At 43.6% G+C, this 19690-nt stretch overlaps 2 protein-coding genes across 2 annotated transcripts; one reads left to right on the forward strand and one right to left on the reverse strand.

Annotated features, from left to right (window-relative positions):
- Positions 1 to 1204: 1204 nt before the first annotated feature.
- Positions 1205 to 2601, reverse strand: LOC311037477 (5-hydroxytryptamine receptor 1A-beta-like). The gene has a single exon (XM_084046652.1). The coding sequence runs from the start codon at positions 2529 to 2531 to the stop codon at positions 1314 to 1316; it is 1218 nt and encodes a 405-aa protein (XP_083902778.1). The 5' UTR covers positions 2532 to 2601; the 3' UTR covers positions 1205 to 1313.
- Positions 2602 to 5691: 3090 nt separating this feature from the next.
- Positions 5692 to 19226, forward strand: rnf180b (ring finger protein 180b). Its single transcript, XM_084046584.1, has 9 exons — positions 5692 to 5793; positions 7313 to 7423; positions 7907 to 8002; positions 9188 to 9982; positions 11017 to 11148; positions 13699 to 13906; positions 14458 to 14583; positions 15207 to 15415; positions 19129 to 19226. The coding sequence occupies exons 2-8, from the start codon at positions 7340 to 7342 to the stop codon at positions 15395 to 15397; spliced, it is 1632 nt and encodes a 543-aa protein (XP_083902710.1). The 5' UTR covers positions 5692 to 5793; positions 7313 to 7339; the 3' UTR covers positions 15398 to 15415; positions 19129 to 19226.
- Positions 19227 to 19690: the final 464 nt, after the last annotated feature.

The raw sequence follows: 19690 nt of genomic DNA on the forward strand, positions 1-19690 counted from the left end.
TATTTTATAAGTTATGTTATTAACATTATACACATCAGAGTACAGCATAGGCCTATTTTTTTTTAGGCCTAGGCGATATATCTGTTCTAAATGCCTATTGGGGAAATACATGGGGTTGTGTGTATTCTGCACTCTCTGCATGATACTGCAATACTTTACAGAATGAATTGAAACTAAATGAATGAATCTTGTTAAATGCTGTTAAATCAAAAGTTAAACACTTCAACAAGATTCCTTCATGTTTTTGTTTTTTTTATCTGGTTATAAAATGGACTTTTGCTGTACAAATCTCTTTTGAAATGTGATTTAGTTTTGTCTCCTTTTTTGTTTTCTGTTTGGACAATCCAGAGAATGTTCAGGTTTGTTACTATGTTTCGTTTATTATGCTGCTGCCTGTCTTGGCCTGCAGGTCTCCAGAGAATGTTTAATCTCAATGGTGGCTGTCATCAAATCAAATCAAAATATATAATGGTATATTAATTTATTGATTAGATACATATAATGTGTGTGTGTGTGTGTGTGTGTGTGTGTGTGTGTGTGTGTGTGTGTGTGTGTGTGTGTGTGTGTGTGTGTGTGTGTGTGTGTGTGTGTGTGTGTGTGTGTGTGTGTGTGTGTGTGTGTGTGTGTGTGTGTGTGTGTGTGTGTGTTTCCAAAAGAAAACACTGAACACTGGTAGAGATGAAAAAAACGTATTGTGTCGCTTATTTTATTTGATGAATTTGAACAAATACGTGACTCTTTAATAAACACCATGAACCTGTACATAATTTGAAGATATGCAATTCAGAAAGAGCAGGATGAGGGCATGGATTTTCAATCCAATAATCTTTATCTAAGCATAGACATCTATTGGCAATGATGGGTAACGGCCCTCAGCACGATTTATTTCCAAAATATTTTGAGTCATTTTAAGGACTGTCGAACTTTTTTTTTCGCTCTGGAATGGCTCATTATTATTATGTACACCATTGGTTCTCAAAGTGGGGTCCGGGGACCCCCAGGGGTCCTTGGGAGGGTACCAGGGGGTCCGCAGGAAAATGAATAGCCTATAGCGTCACAATCATTTTAACCACTTTCACCATATTTTATACTTTGGCTATTGAAAAATAGCAGATATACAAGCTCATATAGTGCCGCGCTATGAACTTGTAGATCTGCTATTTTTGAAAAATCCCTGGCACAAAATATTTTTTGAGATGGGGGTCCGCAGCCAAATACATATCACGTTGGGGGTCCTTGACAAGTTGACATGAAAAAGTTTGAGAACCACTGAACGTGCAAAAAAAGCCCCGTTCCACACACACCACCGCTCCTCACGGCCTACAGTAATGACACTTGACGATCTTTTTGAACGCACTCTGGAAGTCCTTGTTGAAGTAGGCGTAGATGATGGGGTTCAGCAGGGAATTGGAGTACCCCAGCCAGTTGATCACGTCCACCAGCCAGCGGGGCATGTAGCAGGCGTCCAGGCAGAAGGGCATCACCAGGGCCATGATGAAGAACGGCAGCCAGCAGAGGATGAACGTGCCCATGATGATGCCCAGCGTCTTCACCGTCTTGCGCTCCCGCGCCATCGCGATCTTCCTCTTGGCCTCGGCCGCCTTATTCTCGTGTCGGCTCTCGAAGAAGAGAGGGCCGGAGTTCGGGGTGTTGGGCAGCGGGAGGTGGTTGTTGTTGTTCCTCGGGTTGCTGCCGTGATGATGATCCACCTCGATTATCTCCAGAGACTCGCCGTCGTCGGCGGCGTGCCTGACCGCGCCGTTGTTTACGCACGGGTTCAGCGGCTTGGGTTCCACCGCGCTGCTGCTCTTCCAACTTTTGCACGTCGTCCCGTCGCCGGTTGTCGTCTTCTTGTGGAAGAGAGCCGGGGACAGGGCCGAGCAAGAGTCCGTCACTTTCTTTTTCTCCGTTTTGCGCACGGTTCTCCTGATCCGAAACCTCGCGGCTTTGAAAATCCGCCCGTACAAGACGAGCATCAGAATCAGAGGGATGTAGAACGCCGCGAATGTCGAGTATATCGTGTACCAGGGGTCTTGCCGGATCACGCACTGCTTGGGGTTGGCCCGGTCCTCCGCCATGCTGCCGGGCTGAGAGCGCATGATCAACATGGGCGGGATGGAGATGAAGAAGCCCACCAGCCAGGTAGCGCCGATCAGAACCGCCGCTCTCCGCGGCGTGCGCTTCTTCATGTAGTCGATCGGCTCGGTGATCGCCCAGTATCTGTCCAGGGCGATGGCGGACAGGTGCAGGATGGACGACGTGCAGCACAGCACGTCCAGAGAGATGAAGATGTCGCACGAGATCTGGCCGAGAGTCCAGCGGTTCAGGACCTGGTTGAACGCCGCCATGGGCAGCACCAGCACGGACACCATCAGGTCGGTGACGGCCAGAGAGCCGATCAGGTAGTTCTGCACGGTCTGGAGCGACCTCTCCAGCCCGATGGCCGCGACGACGCACGCGTTCCCGAATATGGCGCACAGGAGCAGCGCGACCAGAAGGAAAGACGTGATTATTTGGTAGCTCAGTTTCATCTCCTCCTCCTCCTCGTCCTCGGCTGCTGATGTTTGGTTGAAAAGGTTGTCGGATTGTTGCACTGTCGTGTTGTTCGACCCCTCCATGTTGGTAGAACACAACTTTTTTTTTTATTGATTGAATGCAGAAAAAAGCACAGGAAAGTACAGTTCAATACAAGGTCAGCTAAGAAGAAACCCAAGAAATCCTACGGCGTGTTTCCATTGGGGTCCTTGAACGTCCTTGGGGTAAAAAAGTAAACGGGAAAAAAAAAGAAGAAAACCCTACCGCTTTTCATCAATTAAATTAATTCCAACATATTTCAAAAGTATTTCATAAATAAAATTACAAAATCAACGCGCTGCAGCCGGCTCAGGTGGCAACCCCAGTGCGCACAGCCTCAGCCCATGCAGAGCGCACAGTGGAATGTGCCAGCATCTCCACGCCGTGCGCGCAGCGCAGTGCGAACTCTGTGTCGGTGGGTGGCGACGAATGATCAGTGTGTGTTTATATACCGCATATAGTGGAGAATAGGCTACGTCAATTGACTGACTGTGCAGTCAGTTTGGTTGTGGGAACGCAGGTGGGCTGTCTTTCTATATGATATGCACCAGTGGTGGAAGAAGTACTCACATTCTTTACTTAAATAAGAAGTATCAATGCTGTAGAAATACTCTGTTACAAGTAATGAGTAAAAGTTGTACAAAAGTATTGGCATCTACTTAAAGTACCAAAATTAGAAGTACTCATTATGCGGAATGTCCCATTTCACAAGGTATCATATGTATAAAATGTATTACAATCTTTTGAAAAGATCTACAAAGCTCAAAATGCTGGCATTTTCAAATGGCCGAAATGTATAGGGCTGAAGTGGTTAATTTAGGCCTATGTTTAATAATAATACAAATCTACAAAGTAACTTGTAGCTAAAGTTTTCAAATAAATGAAGTAAAAGTATAATGTTTGCCTCTGAGATATAGTGGAGTAGAAGTAAAAGTACTGAAAACTGGAAATACTCCAGTAAAGTAAAGATACCTCAAAATTGTACTTAAGTGCAGTACTTAAATGTACATATATCAATAGGTTGTGCATACAGACCGAGACATGGGCATAGTTATGTGGACAGGCACAGTCAATAGGCTCTATGCACAGCAGCCATATTATCACTTACTTCACAGGTGTTACCAATGATACTAATGAAGGCTCTGTTCCATTTAGTGTAGCACAGTAGTTTCCACGACCCCCATAACTCTGAGAGTGTACAAATGAAACCAAATTGACCCGTTCTATTTGTACACTCTCAGAGTTACACACCCGTAAGGGGACATTTGGGGGCCCATGAGGGTCCCTGGAACCCAACTTTAGACCCACTGGTGTAGCAGAGTGTTTCCAGTGAGCCATGCACATTTGACCAGAATGGAACAGAGCCTTCATTAGTATCATTGGCAACACCTCTGAATGTCTTCACAATATGGCTGCTGTGCATAGAGCCTACTGTGAGATGTGTAATGAATAGAGCAGGGCGTCACCATGCTGAGTTTGGGTTCAGCACCATGGTCAGCGCCGGTGCTGCGTCCTTGCGAGCGTGCTGCCACCTGCTGTTGACAAGCCTGTTATGGAGTGGGTTAGCCCAGGCCGGCCAGTGGCGAATATGGCTCGTTTACAGCTGAGCTAGCCTTGGATCAAGATAGTCATCGGTCATATTATGACAGTCTTATCAAGGATATAGATCTGGTCCGTTTAGGAGAACTCCTCCTAACGCTATGGACCAGAGGGCTATATCAAGGCTAGTTTACAACAATTTTAAGGACCCCCATTATTAACTCATACACTCTCAGAGTTACAGAAAGGCTCCTTTTGGAGGCTGAGTGTCCCTGAACCCCACTTTGAGAACACTGTGGCTAACCCACTGGTTCCCAAACTTTTTAGCTCGAGACCCATAAGAGAAATTCGATATCTGCCCGGCAATTAAAATTGCTCCGCGACCCAAACATGGGTCATGGGGAAACTGTTGCAAAACAGTTTTGCAACAGTTTCCCCATGACCCATGTTTGGGTGTTTTGCAACAGTTTCCCCATGACCCATGTTTGGGTCGCGGAGCAATTTTAATCGGTCGCGAGTAAATATCCCCTTTTTGTGAAATAAAAATATTATTTCAAAAGATTATAAAAAGTAAAAAGGCAAATTAAATCACCACTTTTCATCAATTATTAAAGTATGTCATGAATGAAATTAAACAAATCAAATCATTTCCATAAATAAAAAATATAAACGTTTAAGAAGTAGTGAAAGACAGGGAGTGAAGACTAGTGAAAATTGCTGATCAACAAGCTCACAACGTGTCGCAAATGTAACACCCTATTTTCACTAGTTTGGGTCCCGGGCAGATATCGAATTTCTCTTATGGGTCTCGAGCTAAAAAGTTTGGGAACCAGTGGGTTAGCCACAGTGTTCTCAAAGTGGGGTTCAGGGACCCTCAGCCTCCAAAAGGAGCCTTTCTGTAACTCTGAGAGTGTATGAGTTAATAATGGGGGTCCTTAAAATTGTTGTAAACTAGCCTTGATATAGCTCTGGTCCATAGCGTTAGGAGGAGTTCTATAGATCTATATCCCTGATAAGACTGTCATAATATGACCGATGACTATCTTGATCCAAGGCTAGCTCAGCTGTAAACGAGCCATATTCGTTTATAGGTAAGTGAATAATAGGCTACTTAAGGATACTCAATGAAATAATTAAACGTAATGCTTTATGAGACCAATACTCAATGAATAATTAAACGTAATGCTTTATAAGACCAATAAAAAAAGACTATACTGTCATACAGATCTAAAGTGCCCAGTCCTCTTGCATTCATATTAAGCATGGAAAACCCATAGTTATAAAATATCTAGAGGGCGGACGGCCCCGCAAGTTGCTCACAAGGGCATGAAGCACCCAGAAGTACCTCTACTTCAAGGATTGGCTCCAATAGAGCAGGCGCACTAGCGTTTCAGACGTAAGAAGCATGCGCAGTAGCGTTTTGAATGCGTGAGTCCTGCAATACCAGATTTAGCCACCAGGCTGCTGAGGCTTCAACCATTCTCCGCGGTTCTGGGGGCTTGGGAAAAAAACAGCCTTTATTTATTTTTGGTCCAGTTGACTTTCCGTAGCTGTTCTGTTCCAGTGACGTCACCGCCCCTGTGTGTGTGGAAGTGGACATGATCACAACTTGATGTTTTGTTTTTTAAAAAGCCTTTCTCTTTAGATTCCTGGTGTTTGGGGATTACTTTTAAATACCCGGTACGTTACTTTATTGTATGCATGAAGAAGATGCCCATTGTTCGTATTGTAACAATCTGTTGTGATCTTTTACCCTCTGGTCAGGTATTATATTCCACTGTAACGTAGTGCGCACCGAACATAGCAGATCTACAAGCTCATGGCCCATGAGCTTGTAGATCTGCTATTTTCAGTGAGAGACCCCGTATACGAAGTATAAATACTAGGGCTGTAGCTTTTAAACATATAGCATTATAATCAGTGGTGGAAAAAGTAAAAACATGTTTTACTTAAGTAAAAGTATCAATACTGCAATGTAGACATACTCTGTTACAAGTAAAAGTCCGGAATTCAAAAGTTACTTGAGTAAAAGTACAAAAGTATTGGCATAAAAATGTACTTAAAGTAACAAAAGTAAAAGTACTCATTGTGCAGAATGCTCATTTCACAAATATCTATCTGTCTACAAAACAATTCTACAAAGTGACAACTAAAGAGTAAAAAGTACAATATCTGCCTCTGAGATGTAGTGGAGTAGAAGTAAAAGTAAAACTGGAAATACTCCAGTAAAGTGAAAATACCTCAAAACTGGCCTAATGTAGGCCTAATATCATCAAACATAAACATGAAAGTGTGATTGCGTTATTCGTTCTAAACTACATTTTACAATTTAGGCATTTAGCAGACACTCTTAATCCAGAGCGATTTACAGTAAGCAAGGACAACACAGGGTAATACATCAAATGCATAGAAATAGTCATCTAGGATCATCGTAGGTAAACCAAGAACATATCATCAGTCTAACAGTAGAATATCAGGGGGGGGGATCAATAATCAGTATATTGAAACTATACACCAGGGGTCTTCAATGTTTTCAGGCCAAGGACCCCCTAGCTGAGAGAGAGATGAAGCAGGGACCCCCTCTATATCGTATAAAATTGTGTTTCAGATTTTTTGCTATTTTTTTCCCTCTACACCTATGCCTCTTTGCCAAAGTTCCCCTCAGAAAAGGGATGCTAGGGTTCAAGTGGTTAAGGTAAAATAAAAAATCCTATCACACAAAGATTTGGCAGACCCCCTGTAGTAACTCTGAGGACCCCCTAGGGGTCCCGGACCCCCTGTTGAATACCCCTGCTATACACTATTGACTGGGGTCAGGATGTAATCTGAAGACTCACCTCTTCAGACTCCACCTTAGCCCATATAGCACTTGACCTAGTTTTGACATCTATGCAGTCTTAGTTACCCTGGTCATTTGTTCTCATGTTTTTGTTGCACTGCGGGGAACATAGGACCTAACCTAACCCTAACCCTAACCTTAGTGGGGGAACATAGAACCCGGGGAACATAGGGATGACCCCATTTAAGCAACCTAGCATCAGTTAAGACTGATGCTAGGTTGGTTTACCTGTGATCCTAGTTTACTGAGGCACTATACCACACTGTCTCTCTGCATTTGATGTATGTGTTTACCTTGCTTATTATTGTAAGTCGCTCTGGATAAGAGCGTCTGCTAAAGTGCTTAAATTGTGAATTGCAGCCTACAGGACGAGGCTCAAGGCCTTCCATGGAGAGCCTAACAAGTGAGTTGGCCATGCTGCGCTGCAGGAGATGTCGCAAAGCCTTCATAGACTCCACCTGCTTGCATCTGGTGAGTGACAAACGCTGTATTAATATTATAGCTGGCTACGTAACGTGCCCTGAAATGTGGGTTTTTAATTGGCTTCGTGAAATTGGCGGAATACGGTTTATTTATCCGCCGTTTAAATGTTTGTCGTTCACATCCACTTACAGGGTTAGGGTAGAGGAGCACAGTATAGATAGAGCTTCATTTATGGCCACACACACACACACACACACACACTGAGTAACCTATTCCCCTTATCATCAGTGTGTGTGTCTGTCAGTCAGGAGGAGAAGGTAGGCTGTCGTTGACCTGTAACATAATGTATTTTACTTTACTTTAGTAAACGTTACTAAAGGACTGTTTATACCACTATTCCTAAGGTTCTGCTTAGTAATAGTGGTACATGTTTTTATCAGGAGGAACAACAACAGAGATTTCCCAGAATCACCAGGGCAGGGATACAGTGGACACAGCATGCATGAGTGAAATTATTTAATCTTGAAACAGGTAGCAGCCACAGATGAGAGTGCAGCGGCCCTGTGCAGCGTTTGGCACGTGAACCTTGACAAGCTGCCAGATTGGATACTGACGTCTGTTCAACAGGTAAGTGTGTTCAGTATAGGGGTGGCAACCGTTTTTAAAAAATATATATTTATTTTTGGGCTTTTATGCCTTTATTGATAGGACAGTAGGCTGACAAGGAATGGAGAGAGATGAGGAGTGACTTGCAGCAAAGGTCATCGGGCTCGGGACTCGAACCCGCGACGCACTGTTAGGCTACATTGCGCCTAGGTGCCTGGACAACTACGCCAGCTATTACCAATTTCATCCAATCAGGAGAGAGAACTCATACAGGTTACAGGATAAACAAGTGAAATTAGAAGTGATGACACAAAGAAATGAGCAGACACATTTTGAACTGGAACACTATAAAATTGAAACTGATAAATGGGTACTCTACTCTCTCCTGATTGGTTGAAAATGTGCAACCCACCTGAAAATGTATTTTCTGTTTATTGAAGAGCTGGAGAGATAGGGGGACCCCTGTTATTGAGCAAATACTCTATAGCAATGAATACTATCAGAATTACAGTGCTTTAACAAATAAAATACATTATTACCGGTATTATAATTAACCTTTTAGCAAAACACTTAAAAAAATATCACTTACCCTTACCTTTAATACAATAATCGATTAATAATAAGTAGGTGAAAAGTTTAAAAATATTAAAAAAACTAAAATAGCAGATGTACAAGCTCACAGCTTGTAGACCTGCTTTTTGCATAAGTAAGTAAACGGAGTGGCGAGATGTCGGAATGGAAGGAGCACCCCCCAGCAGCCATAGTGTGAAGAAATTCACAGGTGTTGCCAATGATACTAATGAAGGCTCTGTTCCATTCTGGTCAAACAGAGTCAGGGTGCTGATATTGTGCATGTTGGCTCACTGGAAACACTCTGCTACACCAGTGGGTCTAAAGCTGGGGTCCAGGGACCCTCATGGGCTTCCAAATGGCCCCTTACGGGTGTGTAACTCTCAGAGTTATGGGGGTCGTGGAAACCACTGTGCTACACTAAATGGAACAGAGTCTTCATTAGTATCATTGGTAACACCTGTGAAGGAAGTGATAAAATGGCTACTGTGCTGCTGTGCATAGAGCCTATTATGATGACATGCTCGGAAAAATAGTTAATGTGGTTAAGATATTTGTGCATGTAAATTAATGTAATCCAGTCAGAGTGTGGTACATTATTGTCATAGTAACTCTGTTTCTTGTGTCCTCTCTTAGGCCCAGTGGACTGTAGGGAAGTTGAACTGCCAGAATTGCGGCGCTCGTCTGGGTGGCTTCAATTTCATCAACCACACCAGGTGTCCCTGTGGCCAGAACATCACCGTCCACATCAGCAAAAGCCGCGTGGATCCCGACCACAGACACTCCATTCGCACGGTCCAGCCGAGGAGGGCCAGCAGGCCTGAGGGAGAACAGGGCTGTTTGCGTGACCAGCAAGGAGCCTGTCACCGCATTGGGCGGGAAAGCCCGGAACTCCTCGGGAACGTATTAGCCGGATCACAGTTTGGCTCTGCCATCGTGTCCCACATGAACCCTCAGACACGACCGATCACGGCCCACGCGGAGGACACGCAACGGTCGATGGGCGGCGAGGCGACACAGTCGCTTCTCCTCGACCCTACGTCCAGCGTCTCTTTTGGGAGGAGGTGCGTGTCAGAAGATGACGGCTCCAGTGGCTCTTCGGGTCTGTGCCCAGCGGGTCCTGCGGACAAGACGCAGTCGATGAGGACGGGGACGGTCCAATGTGTCCATTCACCAACGGTGCATCGCAGAACTCAACGGATTGACGGCGTCACCGATGATATGTTTGACAACGTTCCCCGTCATTCAGCTGTTTCCAGAGGGAGACGCTCAATGCTGGATCAGCAGCAGCAGACATCCGCCATGGAGGGCGCTGTGTCCTCAACGGACGTCCCAGGGGAGGCGTCTGACTCGCTGATGTTCCTGCGAGGGAGGACCATCACCGATAGCATTGGGGAGGAGGCAGGACAGGAGCAGGAGGAGCAAGTGTTGGTACGGTATGCTGGTCCTCTCCACATCCAAGCCACATTGACTATTTAAAAAAAATCTATAATACATGTAAAAAATATATATATCCATGACCTTCTACTCCTTGGCCTGCTGGCAGCATGCACAATCAACCTTTCGGTCCAGCAGTGTGCAGGATTAGCCCTGGACAGACACACACACACACACACACACACACACCACACACACACACACGCTCGCACACACACACACACACACACACACACACACACACACACACACACACACACACACACACACACACACGCACACGCTTCCCTTCACTGTCCTGACCACTGATCATAGATACACGGATTTCTGTCTCATGTGAATATTGCATTCATAATTTGATATTGCACCCTATAACCTTACTCTTATTTTATAAGTTATGTTATTTACATTGTACACATCAGAGTACAGCATAGGCCTATTTTAAAAAAAAATATAGGCCTAGGCTATATAATATCTGTTCTAAATGCCAATTGGGGAAATACATGTATTCTGCACTCTCTGCATGAAATACTTTACAGAATGAATTGAAACTAAATTAATGAATCTTGTTAAATGCTGTTAAATCAGTGCTGTGGATTGATGATGTTTTAGTGGCTTATTCAACAGCATTTCAACATCTGTTTTTATTTATTTAATATGTGACGTACAGTACATGTACAGATCAGGCCCAACAAAGTCAGGTTGAAGTCACAGACTCCTTGAATAAACCACTAAGCAAGGATCAACTCCGGGCATCTGTACTTCTGTTCACTGCATGAGCCAAGCCGTCTAAATCAGGGTTCCTCTGTATGTCTGTCAAGTATTTCTGTCCCCTCAAAAGTAGACCAGTCACACAGCTTCATGCTACTTAGTGCATGATGTCGTGAAACAGAAAGCAGGAAATGTCTGCTTAAGTGAAATTGAAAGTGAAACTTGTTTACATTTACTTAATCATCTCATATTTTGTGCCAAGCACCGTATTCAGATATTGTGGCGCACAATTCCCAAACCTCTGCTCTTTCACTCAGCCCCAGGCCTCTAGTGGCTCCTCAGCGGCACCAAACAGGCTGAACAAGAGGGAGAGGAATCGTCTGAAGAGCCATAGGAGGAAACAGAGACGAAGGGAACGCTGGCTCCATAGTCAGCTGGAGCAGGAGCAGGTGAGACACCAGGGCCCGTACTTCAAACTGGGTTTTGTGTCCCGAGAACGGGGCTAAATGTCCCACAAGAAACACACCATAGCGGCTGTTGATGAATTGTTGATGGCTTATACACGTAAATAAAACCTACTATACATACCGTAAATGGGTCCAAGTTCGCTGTCGTTCAGCAGCCTGACTCGCTGCTGTTCAAGCAGTGATTGGGTCCATTTCTTTAGATAGTTAGTTATAGCCTATATCTTTCCTTATACATTGTCTGATCGATGTGTTTGTGTGGGAGGAGTAATCAGAGCGTTGTACATTGGATATTATTGATGGATAACAGGAAGCTTAAAGGGGTGTTTCCACAGAAATTGACCTTTTTTTTTAAAACAATGGAGCGCTTTGGATATCATGTCCGGAGTGCTACACATGCACTGAGCAAGACACCTGTGCTCAATGACTGTGGGCGTGTCTCTCCGGCCCATAGGAAAGTGACATTGATGAGTGGCACTCCTCTCCTAAAAGATGAATTATTTTCTGCTTGAGTGGCCCAGAGTGTTCTGCCAAAAAATGCTGGACGCCGTGAGAGCTGAAACACGATGCTCGGTGCTCGGAAGAGGAGTGCTCCAAGTGTGTCTTAAAGGGTTAGTTCAGATTTTTTGAGTATTTTCTGTAGGAAATACTTACCATTAATGTAGTGGTTGCAAAGGTATTAATTGATTGCCCGAGTCCCGTCGTCAGAGTTATGGTCCGTTTCTGATAAATATGAATGTAGTTCCGGTAGATTACTATATTTGGTGGGGGCCGCTCATTAAAAATAAATAAATTAAAAAAACTAGCGTCATTTGTATTGTTGACCTATTTTTACCATATAGAGCAGGTTTCGTTCAATTTCGACCCCTCTGTCACATGGTACTATTTTTTGTGTCATATATTTTGTGCGTGAGTAGGCTGCCGCGGATGTGATTCTGGACACAAACATTAGTACCATGTGACAGAGGGGTCGAAATTGAACGAAACCTGCTCTATATGGTAGAAATAGGTCAACAATACAAATGACGTTAGTTTTTTTAATTTATTTATTTTTAATGAGCGGCCCCCACCAAATCTACTAATCTACCGGAACTACTTCATATTTATCAGAAACGGACCATAACTCTGACCACGGGACTCGGACAATCAATTAATACCTTTGCAACCACTACATTAATGGTAAGTATTTCCTACAGAAAATACTCAAAAAATCTGAACTAACCCTTTAACCTTAGAAATACATGGTAGAAAAGTGCTGGCAGCAACAACAAATAAATGCTTTCTGAGACAGGACCCCTTACCAGAAGCGGACCTTGGCACAGTGTGGTGGAAGTAGGGTGTAGATAACAGCCTGTATGAAGGTCAGGTACTTACGTGTTAAATGTATTTGGTTGGGATTGAGCAGGCCCTGATAAAAGGCTGCTACAGTCAGACTGTACACTAGTGTGAAGGGAACTCTTGGATGGCCGTCTTTCTCTTTTGTACACAGCACAATATGCAGGGAGAGCAGGGACAACCGCCACAGTTGTGGGTTAGTTGTATCAACATTCTGAGTCTACCACACAGATTGGTTAAAGTATGGATTGCAGCTTTAAGCATGAATCAGGCTGTCTAGATAACGTGTCTCTGACTAAAACCATTTGGACTCTGACCAGAGCATTACAAAATCCCCTCTGCTTGGCCCAAACCAACAACCTCTATTTGAGCACTCCGGTACATGATAAGCTGATTTCAGTGTGCTGTTCTCATTTGTTATGTGGGAATGGAATCAAGGGTAGATAGCATAAACACACCAGCTGCAGAATCTTGTCAGACTACTAAGAGTAGTGTTTTTCTAACTTTTTGTGCCTTAGGCACACAGAGCTAACACGTTATCAACACTCTTATCACTTTGTAAATGTTTATTTGTATTTACTTTCTGTTATTCTAGGTGTTGAATGCAACGTTTTGTGCGCGTGTACATTTTGACAAATCAGTACACCGACCTATCTGAAATAAAACATAAAATGCGAAATTGTGAAATTCTTTAAAACATTTGGAAAAGTTTAGATAAAATAGTGACGACAGGGTTAATGTGGTTAAACGTTCCTATTTTCCCTCTTGAGACAGGAATTCCTGTGAAGTGGTTACTCCCTCAGAGTTCTGTTGCCAAGGGCTTTGTGTGGCAATACACACTTATCTTGAGTGTGAGAGAGTACAGGCAGGACAAAGAACATGGTGCAGGGTGAATTATTGTGTTTGAATTTACTATTAATGTTGAAAAGGAAGCTACAGTACAATGAAATGCATTTTTAACCACTTACCCTATTTTGGGAAAATGATATAGGGCTTAAGTGATTAAACTGACTGTTGTTGAGTGTTGTTTGTTAACATCTCTGTGTGTGTGTGTGTGTGTGTGTGTGTGTGTGTGTGTGTGTGTGTGTGTGTGTGTGTGTGTGTGTGTGTGTGTGTGTGTGTGTGTGTGTGTGTGTGTGTGTGTGTGTGTGTGTGTGTGTGTGTGTGTGTGTGTGTGTGTCTCCGTGCGCGCGTACACAGAATAGCTTGTTGACGGACAGTGAAGAGGACGACAGAGAAGGCTACACGTGTGCTGTGTGTTTAGAAGTCTACTACAGCCCCTACAGCTGTCATCCCTGCGGCCATGTCTTCTGTGAGCCGTGCCTCCGCACCCTGGCCAAGAACCGGGCATCCAACACCCCCTGCCCGCTGTGCCGCACCCTCATCTCTAGCACCCTCCTCCAGAAAGGTCAGCATCCCCCAGGACTGATGGAAAGTAAATATTGGTTATACTGATTTGGTGTGAGACGGAGGCTCTACGTTCTCCCAGTGGGGGCTCCTCACTGGCAGATGAGCCAGTAGGATACAACAGCAGTGACAAGACACAGAATGTGTGTGTGGGGAGGAATCAACTGGCATAATTGGGGGAAAAAAGGTTAAATAAAATGAAAAAGAGAAAAAGAATCAGCCTTTATACAGTAGATATCGTGTCTCTGACTAAAACCATTTGGATTCTGCTCAAAACGCAGAGTTTATATTTGACACTATTTTCTTTTTTTTTCTTTAAGACATTTTACAGCAGTGATGCCACAGCCAAAGACTTTTTTATACGTCAGTCCTTGGCATGCAACATCCTATAGGAATTAGCGTCACCGCAAATTAAGTGACTGTGAACACAGAAGCAGATGTGCTTATGACTGATCTATATTTGTATGAGCGATCGATATTTTTATATCTATGGAATGAATACAGTTTGGACATTCCGTGAATGAAATACCTACTGTTTCCTTTCCCTTTCAGACCTCAACCAGACAGTGAAGACCTTCTTTCCTAAGATCTACAATGTCCGCAAGCAGAACTTTCAGAGAGCCACCTGTGCTAAATGGCCTCTGCCCAGCTGTCGGAAACGCTTCCGGATCTTCTGGGGTTGGTTAGATGTGTTGTTGGCATTCTCTGTGGATCCTTCTGAAGGTGTCTGGAATGTACTGTAACTCAGTAAAACATCTGTGATAGTAACTACAGTGACGTAGTAACACCCCATCTCGCCTTTTGCTCTAACATCTAAGCTAGTTGGTGCTAATGCTGCTTTATTAGCACAAGTTCCATTAACCACATGAATCCCATTTCAAATCAGTACACATTTGGGGTTTGCGCAGGTAATTTATCCTTAAATATGAAAATATCATGATATTTCGGTCGTAACTGAAAGGGTGTGTGTGTGTGTGTGTGTGTGTGTGTGTGTGTGTGTGTGTGTGTGTGTGTGTGTGTGTGTGTGTGTGTGTGTGTGTGTGTGTGTGTGTGTGTGTGTGTGTGTGTGTGTGTGTGTGTGTGTGTGTGTGTGTGTGTGTGAAGCAGGGTGTTCCTGAAAAAGAGAATTAGTTCTCAGCGAACCTCCCCTTGGTAAATAAAGGAGAAAGAAAAGGGAGAGTGTATCACTTGGTTTTTCATGGACATTAATCTATAGAGAGAGAGAGAGAGAAGCATGGCCGTGTGGTCACACCTCTTGTTTGTATTTGACTCTAACCTCACATGTCACTGTGTAACTCCAGGCTACCAGAGACAAGCGGCAGGCAGGCGCTGGCACATTGGCCAGGCGGGCTTCACTCTGGATGCTCTGGACCTGGCCGACATGAGAGGCTGGCTCTTTGACATCGACCTGGTTATCATCTACATTCACTCAGTCAACTGGATCCTGGCCTTCCTCCTGCTCTGCTTCCTCGTTTACTTCTTCTTCTCATGAAGGCCGACAGCGCCAGAGGTGTGTTTTAAAGTCAGGGGTTCTGGAGAGACCCCCAAGGGGTCATTCGAGGGGTTTCCGGGGGGTCCCTAACACAAAAATGAGGAGCAGTTTAATTTAACTGTAATTCAGTTCACTTGAAATGATTAACAATAGTGTCCTAGTGGCACAGGGGTTAAGTTCCTGCCCACCGCCATGGAGACTGGGATTGGAATCCTCCGCAGTGCCTCCGGCTTGGTTCCAAAGAACATAATTGGCCGTGTTTGTGGGTATGAAGGAGGGTACTCTCTTTGTCACTGTATTAATGACTCCTACAGGGTGGTCGGGGCACCTGCTCAGTAGGGAGTGGAACTGGACTGCATGTGTTTCGTTCTCCCAGTGAAACTCCTCACTGTCAGGTGAAAAGAAATGGCTGGTGATCAGTGTTGGGCAGTAACACGTTACTTAGTAATATATTACTGTAATATTATTACTTTACCCAGTAACGAGTAGTGTAACTTATTGCTCTGCCAAAACAGTAATATTATTACATATTACTGATTCAAGTAAAGCTGCCTCACTCGTTACAATCAACGCGATTCGTTTTTGTTCCTGACCGAGATAAAAGCCTCTCTCTTCTCGCTGTATTGGTCTATGAGCCGGCACCGCAGTGTATCTATGTCCAGCAGTCAGCTGCAGATCCGTGGAGCAGCGCAGTTAAACGGCAGAGTACAAGCCAAGGTTGTCACATGCACAAAAAGAACAGATATACAGTACAAGCTATCAACACCGTGCGATGGTACAGGATGTTAGCTTGTAGATCTGTTCTTTTTAAGCATGCGCCATCACGCAAAGTTATGATGTACATGCAGGCCTGGGGTCTGACGCAGGTCCGTGTTCCTCCGTGCGTGGCTCAGAAACGAAGCCATGTACACATGCATACTTTCAACACTTTGAAGTATTGTCGTTATTTTATTTTAGTTTGTGTCAGTCAAAGATACAAACATTGTCGTCCATTGTAATCTTTGTGCGGGCAGCATAGGCCAATCACTTTCAAGTATTGAACTGACATCTAAAACCAAATTTATACTTCGTCATACGACGGAGTCACGCACCGAAAATAGCTCTACAAGCTCTCAACATGTCGCGGATGCGACGCATTTAAGCTTGTAGATCGGCTATCTACAATGTGTTTAGTTCTGCTGTTTGGTTGATTTTTGACTCCTCCTGTATAAGGACGGGGATGTTTTTATATTACTCTTGATACAAAGTAATAAATAATATGATATTGCTTTTTAAAGGAGTAATAAGTAATAAGTAACGTATTACTTTCCTAAGATATATTGCCCAACACTGTTTGTGACTCCATGTATCAGATTAGACATGTGGTTGTCTGCACCTCCACAGGCCAACTGTAGGGTTTGGCAATTACTAAATTGAAGAGAAAAAACAACAACTAAACAGCTGATTTGGTAAATTGGTTATATTCTTAGAGTTGCAAATTCATTCAGCTTCATCCAGCTGATGGCTGCTGAATTGGTCAGGGATACCAGGACACCTGGGACCTTCGGTTTCCCAGGTGGCCTCTCTACCCACTCAGCTATGGCCCACTAAATTGATATGTTAACAATGAGGATTTTACTCGGTATTTGTTCTCTACTTAAACACTGTGGTATTTAAATGAAACTGGATAAATGAATGCATCCATGTATTTGCTGTATTAATGGCAGCCACTGTTACTAATAGTTAGGATGTGTACCTGTATATGCAGAGGAAAGTGTTTTTTCACAACACATGTTGTGAAATTCTAAACGCTGATTGGTATTTTTAAGAAGTGTTAGAAATAGATAGAAAAGTGTTAAACTTGTGTTAAAACGGTACAGTGTACAGAATTACTGTATGACCTGCACCAGTGCACCTGCTTTATGGACACACAGAAGAATCAGTGTCACCTTTTCATTGTTTGCTATGTTATAGAACAGGAAGTACAACGCAGAATCCTGACATTCACTATCTCAGAGTAAAATGAACACTCAGGATTTTAATGTGCAGTGAAACGAGGCAAAGGAAATGAGAGGCGGATGCCAGAGCAAACCGAAGCAAAATAAATCGCCAATCGGTGTCATCCTAGTTAGGAGCAAAGAAGAGTTCATATTTAGCCGCTTGGTCAGGTGCCTTTCATGTCCGATGCTGACGGCAAGTGAATGATCCCAATGGATTCCCACCCTATCGTTATGTAACTCGAACGGTGCTGAGCTGGCAGAAGCGGGCTTCGCACCGCTTGGAGTGGGCACTCTTGCCCTCACTCACGTGCCTCACAGGGCTCAAGCCAGCCTCTGATGGTGCACCTGCCTTGTTGTCGTTTTTTTACTGTCGGAAGGAAGCAGAAACTGTGGGATGCGTTGGTTTCTTGTTGAGTCTACATGGTCCAGTCTACATAGTCCGCATTCCCTTGTCACGTGCCTTGACACGAGATGTCTCAGGCATGTGCAGGTCACTCAGATCTGACAGTCAGTTGTATATGAAGACTCCACGGTCTAGCACAGTAAGGACGGGCGACTGTGCCTTTGAGTTGGTACCGAAGTTGTGGAACAAACTCCCTTCTTAAAACTCCCCTTTTCACTGTAGAGGACTCGTTGTTTTGTGGGTTGTGTGTGTGTGTTTAGCCTCTGCTCCCTCCTGTCGTGACTGACTGACAGTGTGACTGAGTCCTTGTTGTCCTAGTCTAGTCTTCTTTGTCTTGTCCCATGTTTTTCTCCTTTTCTCTTTCTTCTGACTGTGCCCGGGCCAGTGTAATAACTGGACAGGGGCCGCACTACAAATACCGAACCTATGAACCTATGGTTCTCAAACTGCGGTCTGGGGACTCCCAGGGGTGCTTAAGGGGGTTCCAGGGGGTCACCAGCTAACTTATTGATAGTTAGGAAACAATTGGACCCTTACAGGTCTGTAACTGTCTGTAAAAAAGTTGGAGAATCAATCAGAAAGGGACACCTGGGGCACTTGACCAAGGGGTCAAATGGTATTTCACAAACTGGATTATGTGGTACGGTAGAAGTAGTATTATTATGAGCTGTATGAAGACTTACGTACAATGAAATTGTCAACTGTTCTGAGCCTGTCTTTTACTGTTGCCTAGAAGTTCTTGATGTTGTGAAAAATAAATGCCTGACACTTACAAACATCATGATCCACCACGTTGCTTTGTTGTAGGTGATACAACAGTTTGCCTTCTTGTTTATACCCCCTCACGCACACACACACACACACACACACACACACACACACACACACACACACACACACACACACACACACACACACACACACACACACACACACACCATATGGTAAGATATATATATTTCATGTTTCAAATGTGGGAAAATGTCTCCTACAGTACCAGTATATGGGAGAAAACATTTCCAGTAGTCAAAATGTATTTAGAATATTGTATACGTTTTTTCAGCAGTGTTTCCGAAATAACGTAAAATACATTTTTGGTCACTTTTTCTCTCCAGCTCATTAGTAAACACAAAAATAAATGTTAATGTAGGGATATCAATTTTATCCAATCAAGAGAGAGAACGCACTTTGGAGAGAGAACTCATACAGGATACAGGATAAACAGCTGAAATCGGAGGTGATGGGGGGGAAAAAATACCAAAAAAGAGCAGACTGAATTATCAATGATTACTATCGTGATCGAGCTTGAACTTTTTAACAAAAACATTTCACTTAAACTCCCTTTTAAGATTTTGCAGAGATGGCAGGGCCAGGCATGCCTGGGAAGATGCTCAAACACTGGCCTCCCAAATCACGGCCCCCCTTTCCTATAAGACCAGAGGAATGTGTGAGTTTGCAGAGGACCTGAACAGCTTCTACTGCAGGTTTGACAACACAACTCCACAGGGAGGAGCTCGATTGATTTGATGTATTGATTTGCACAACAGTAATCATATACATATTATATAAACAGTATACTACTTCTTTCCTAGGAAAGATGACAGAGTATTGTTTTGCCGGTGAGGTAAGAAACCCTAGGAGGGCTTAAATGAGAACCACACTTGACCTCCAACATCTTGTCAAATGTGCAGTGGTGGAAAAAGTACTTACATTTTTTACTTAAGTAAAAGTATCTATACTGCAATGTAGAAATGCTCTGTTACAAGTAAAAGTCCGGAATAAAAAAATTACTTGAGTAAAAGTACAAAAGTATTGGTATCAAAATGTACTTAAATTACCAAAAGTAGAAAGTACTCATTATGCAGAATGTATAAAAATCTTTTTAAAATAGCAGATCTACAAGCTCACAAT

The sequence above is a fragment of the Gymnoscopelus microlampas genome, assembly GCF_963454915.1.
Source record: "Gymnoscopelus microlampas genome assembly, chromosome: 21".
Classification (NCBI taxonomy): Eukaryota; Metazoa; Chordata; class Actinopteri; order Myctophiformes; family Myctophidae; genus Gymnoscopelus; species Gymnoscopelus microlampas.

Bases quoted from the DNA above. Each gene is read 5' to 3' on its own strand.
- LOC311037477 (XM_084046652.1), bottom strand. From the start codon at position 2,531: ATGAAACTGAGCTACCAAATAATCACGTCTTTCCTTCTGGTCGCGCTG.
- rnf180b (XM_084046584.1), top strand. From the start codon at position 7,340: ATGGAGAGCCTAACAAGTGAGTTGGCCATGCTGCGCTGCAGGAGATGT. The intron at 13,907-14,457 runs GTCAGCATCCCC...TTTCCCTTTCAG, and splicing joins TAGCACCCTCCTCCAGAAAG to ACCTCAACCAGACAGTGAAG. The intron at 14,584-15,206 runs GTTGGTTAGATG...GTGTAACTCCAG, and splicing joins ACGCTTCCGGATCTTCTGGG to GCTACCAGAGACAAGCGGCA.